The sequence below is a fragment of the Salvelinus sp. IW2-2015 genome, linkage group LG4q.2 (assembly GCF_002910315.2).
Source record: "Salvelinus sp. IW2-2015 linkage group LG4q.2, ASM291031v2, whole genome shotgun sequence".
Taxonomy (NCBI): domain Eukaryota; kingdom Metazoa; phylum Chordata; class Actinopteri; order Salmoniformes; family Salmonidae; genus Salvelinus; species Salvelinus sp. IW2-2015.
Window position 1 is genome coordinate 11,536,672 of NC_036843.1, and position 4,744 is coordinate 11,541,415.

Sequence of the window (4,744 nt, forward strand, 5' to 3'; positions counted from 1 at the left end):
AGTTACAGACTGGACTGTAGTGTACTGGACTGTATGTACTGTAGTGGACTGGACTGTAGTGTACTGGACCTGACTGTAGTGTACAGGACTGGACTGTAGTGTCAGGACTGTAGTGTACTGGACTGGACTGTAGTGTACAGACGTAGTGTAGTGTACTGGACTGTACTGTAGTGGACTTGGACTGACTGTAGTGTACAGACTGGACTATAGTGTACTGGACTGTAGGGTACTGGATGCTCATTGAGTCTGCGCAACACTCATGAGGCTGCACGGTGTGAATGGTAATTAAGTGATAGCCTATATCTAATTACAGTTTAGCTATTAAATCATTGGCCATATACATAGTCCCAGTCAAAAGTTTGGACACACCTACTCATTCAAGGGCTTTTCTTATTTTTTTTCTAAATTGTAGAATAACAGTGAAGACATCAAAACTATTAATAACATATATGCAATGTAGTAACCACAAAAGTGTTAAACACATAAAATATATTTTAGATTCTTTGTACACTACAGTCAGGTCCAGTACACTACAGTCCAGTACACTACAGTCCAGTACACTACAGTACACTACAGTCCTGTACACTACAGTCCAGTCCAGTACACTGCAGTCCAGTCCTGTACACTACAGTCAGGTCCAGTACACTACAGTCCAGTACACTACAGTCCAGTACACTACAGTCCAGTACACTACAGTCCAGTCCTGTACACTACAGTCAGGTCCAGTACACTACAGTCCTGTACACTACAGTCCAGTCCACTACAGTACACTACAGTCCTGTACACACAAGTCAGGTCCAGTACACTACAGTCCAGTACAGTACAGTCCAGTCCTGTACACTACAGTCAGGTCCAGTACACTACAGTCCAGTACACTACAGTCCAGTACACTACAGTCCTGTCCTGTACACTACAGTACAGTACAGTGCCCTTTTCATCTTGTGGGTAGTTAGTTGGTGCTGAGGTGAATAGTCCTGATGTCCGTTTACTGGGATGGCCAGAGCAGCTGCCTGACCGTCCAGCGGAGGAGAGGAGAGAGGGAGTAAATGGACTGGAAGAGAGGTGTGGAGGACCAGTAGTGGTGGTTAACCCTTGAGGCCCACTCATTGCTAATGCTCTGTCTCTCTCTCTGTCTCGCTTTGTCTCTGTCTGTCTCTCTGTCCCTCTGTAGGCACAGGGTCTGATGCAGGAGGCAGAGAGGGACGTCCCTTGCCCTATCGTGGCCCCTGTCCCCAGCTCCCGCTGTAACCTGACACCCAGCCGACAGAATAGCCCCGTCCAGCTGGGACAGTGTGCCGTCGGCCCCCCTGCCCCCACCTCTACATCCACCTCCACTCAGAGCGCATCTGCGGCAGCCTCCTTCTTCATCAGGTAAGCAGCATCCACAGTACAGACAACCCTCCTTTCACTGAAATCGGACTTGAAGAGGGAGTCTGACAAAGGGCTGAGAGTGATGATGATTAGGGTCTGCTGTGCTGTATTGTGGTGGCTTTAGGGTGTGTGTGGCTGGCTGCCTGTGTATGGCATGCTGTTGTGGAAGGGATCTGTGTGGAGAGTTGTCTTTACACAATAAGGTCATGGTTCATTGCTGCACTACACTCTTAGAAAAAAAGGTTCCATCTAGAACCGTAAAGGGTTCTTCAACCCTTCTCCCATAGGAGAACACTTTGAGTTCCATGTAGAACCCTTTCCATAGAGTTCTACCTGTAACCAAAAAGTGTTCTCCTATGGGGACAGCGAAGAACCCTTTTTGGAACCCTTTTTTCGAGGAATGTAGAGTCTAGCGTGATGTGGACCTAATCCATGAAGATGTTGTCCTTGCCATTGTTGAATTATGGCATACTTTAGGCTGTGCTGGAACGGTGTGTGGAGAATAGATTGTGAGCATACTTTTAGCTAGGCGCCAGTGCCCGTGAATGGATAATGGTATTATATAATGTTATACATGTAGAGACAGTGTCTCACAAAAGGGCTTAGGTTCAAGCACATAGTTTGTACTATTGTGCTTATCTTTAACAGTATGTACACCTGTGTTTTTTGTTGTTTGGCTCTATTAAAAGTTTCTAGTGCAGTTTGTTGTAGTAACATATTAATGTAGCTTGTATTCAGTGTTGTTCTTGTGTACATTCACAATGAGTTGCTCCATTTAGCTATGGCAACGCTAATGCTCTGGAGGATATGTGTGCCTCCACTGGGGGTACAGACAGCTCTCCATAGGCTGCTGTAATGCGGTAGGATGTCATTGCTAGAGTCTCAGGCAGATTGGTCGGTGTGTACATTCCCTGTACAGCCTCGACTCCCCAAGGAGCTGTGTGACATAATTAATTTTATCCTGAGGGAAACTGAGGGAAGCTGGGTAAGGATGATCTATTGGGTTGTTAGAGCATTGCACCCTGGGAGGCAGAACCCTGGGAGGCAGAGAAGACAGGAGAGGGGGACATTGTGAAGTGTGACGGTGACATCCAGAGGGAACAGGGAAGGAGCTTGGCTTTCTCCAAACTCTCCAAATGAGCTCCCCTCGCCAACCTTAGTGGGGTCAAAGTATACGACTGGGACCATGGGGCCTCTGCCTTGGCAAGGAGGATATTCCAAATGCTCTTCTAAATGTGTCACTTCCTGTACGTGTCACTTCCTGTGAGATACTTGGCGAGTCAAGCGTGAACAACAGTGAGTTGTGACCTAGACGTGGACAGGGTTCATTTCAGAGGCTGATTTATTATTTCTACTGTTTTCTTTGGACAAGTGCTCAAAAAGAGAGGGCTGGACAGCCGTGCTGTGTGTGTCCCTCAGTAAGGGAGGGGGACTTGTTTTTTCCCTTCATTTGCGTCCTGGTGGGACAGGAGGGGAGGTGGTGGAAGCAGTGAAGGGTTCCACCTTTCATTTCATCCCAGAGATACTTCCCTGCCAAGAATGTGTGTTGTTTCACTTGGCAAGGAGAAGTATGGTGATGACGGGGCCCGGGCTGCTTTAAACAGCATCACATTCCACAGATTCAGATCCAGGGCGGTGGGTGGCTGGGCGGTAGGCGGGTGAGATGCACTGGGCTAGACTGGAAGCACACCCACTTCCTCAGCTACTGCAGCTGTTGCCTCCACAAGCACCTGCACTGCTTTAAGCACTAGAATGTAATCCTCATCATCATCATCATCATTCATCATCATTGTCATCACTGTCATCTTCATCTTTACTCTAGCACCAGGGTCAGTGTGCAGGCTAGGGTTGTGTTCCACCACTGCTGATTGCAGTAACAGTGTTTTAGTTCTCAGAGGTCAGCAAGCACAACTGTGTTTAACAAATCTCCTTCTTCTCACTCTCTCCCACTGGCATTTGAATGAACAAATTAGCCCTTCATGTTTTGGGGCTGATTGAAAACATATTTGTGATTAATACTTATTTTTGTCCTCTAAAGATACAATTAGTGAAATCCATGTGAAAGTGCTGAGAGGCCAGGATATTTGAGCAGAATAACCAAACAGTGGTTGCTCCTGTCTGGAGTGTAACATGCTCCACAGACACTTGTCTGACATTCAGTTAAGCTGTTCAACTCACAGATGACATTTGAATTAGAACGCAATTAGGTAGATGCTGAGAGAACAGAGGAGACTGAGAAAGAGGGAAAGAGAGAGAGAATACCACTTCCTCTCAGTGATTGCCTCTGGTGCAGATCATTTATTTTTTAACTCAACCATTCAACATTATTTTAAACTTGTCTGGTCCATTAAAAAAGCATTTGATTATAAATGTTAATTTGACAACCCAGAAACTCCAACTACCATTACTCTCAGTGTTGTCGTCTGCTGGGAGACTCAGTTAAGCTGAGTGTTCTCTCACGTGGCTCCCCTACTCCCTGCCCAGGGGAAAATGGTTTAGGTTTAATGTCTCTGATCATTATGTAGGCAGGAAATGGGCCTCAGTAGGAATTCAACAATTGAAGCTGAACTATTAATCCCCTTTTACTACGCTGTCATTACTAGTTGCTGATTGCTCATCAAAACTCTTCTAAGCTTTAATTATTCCATTTCTTTTTTCATTCATAAATCTGTTATTTTCTCAAACTCACCATCATTCATGAAGAATGGTGTCTTATGGCTTCAGTAAGGAGACATTTTTCACAATGTAAAGGTAATGTTCAATGACATGAAATGCTTTGGTCAAAGCAAATAAGCATACAACATGGAGTTTAGTATTGACATTTTACAATCCCCATTCAACTCTTGCTGTCACCCATTATTTTCCCCCTATCAACCAGAGTGTGCTGAAACAAAGATTGGCCCGGGTCAATAATGAGCAATTGGCTATTAGATGGACCATAAAATAGCCTCTAGACAGGAGGGGTTAAAGGTCAGGGTCTGTCCAAGCAGAGTGGTCAGTGTGTGTGTTTCAGTATACAGAGGGAGGATGAAGGGAAGGAGGAAGGGGGTAGGGAAGGGCTGGGAGGCGGGAGGAGAGGAGAGGAGGGGAGGAGGGAAGGGAGGAGAGGAGGATGGGGGTAGGGAAGGGCTGGGAGGCGGGAGGAGAGGAAAGGAGGGGAGGAGGGAAGGGAGGAGAGGAGGATGGGGTGCTCATTCAGCTTACTAGCGTGTTGAATACTGATTGCTTTGTGACGGAGCATGTGATTAGTGTATTGACACAGCGTTTAGTAATGAGAGCAGGCAGTGTTCACAGCAGGGGCTCTGGCTGCTCGACTAAATGACGTGTCTTTGCCACTGCCGACACACCGTCCACCCTGCTCATCCCTCTGTTC

General features: G+C 46.4%; 1 protein-coding gene across 2 annotated transcripts in view; it reads left to right on the forward strand.

Annotated features, from left to right (window-relative positions):
* LOC111963317 (kinesin-like protein KIF26A) overlaps positions 1-4,744 on the forward strand; it is a 110,278-nt gene that overhangs the window by 47,799 nt on the left and 57,735 nt on the right. For both annotated transcript variants that reach the window (XM_023986658.2, XM_023986660.2), the window contains one exon: positions 1,172-1,371. In XM_023986658.2, coding sequence (XP_023842426.1) covers positions 1,172-1,371 — 200 coding nt within the window. The remainder of the gene's footprint in view (positions 1-1,171; positions 1,372-4,744) is intronic.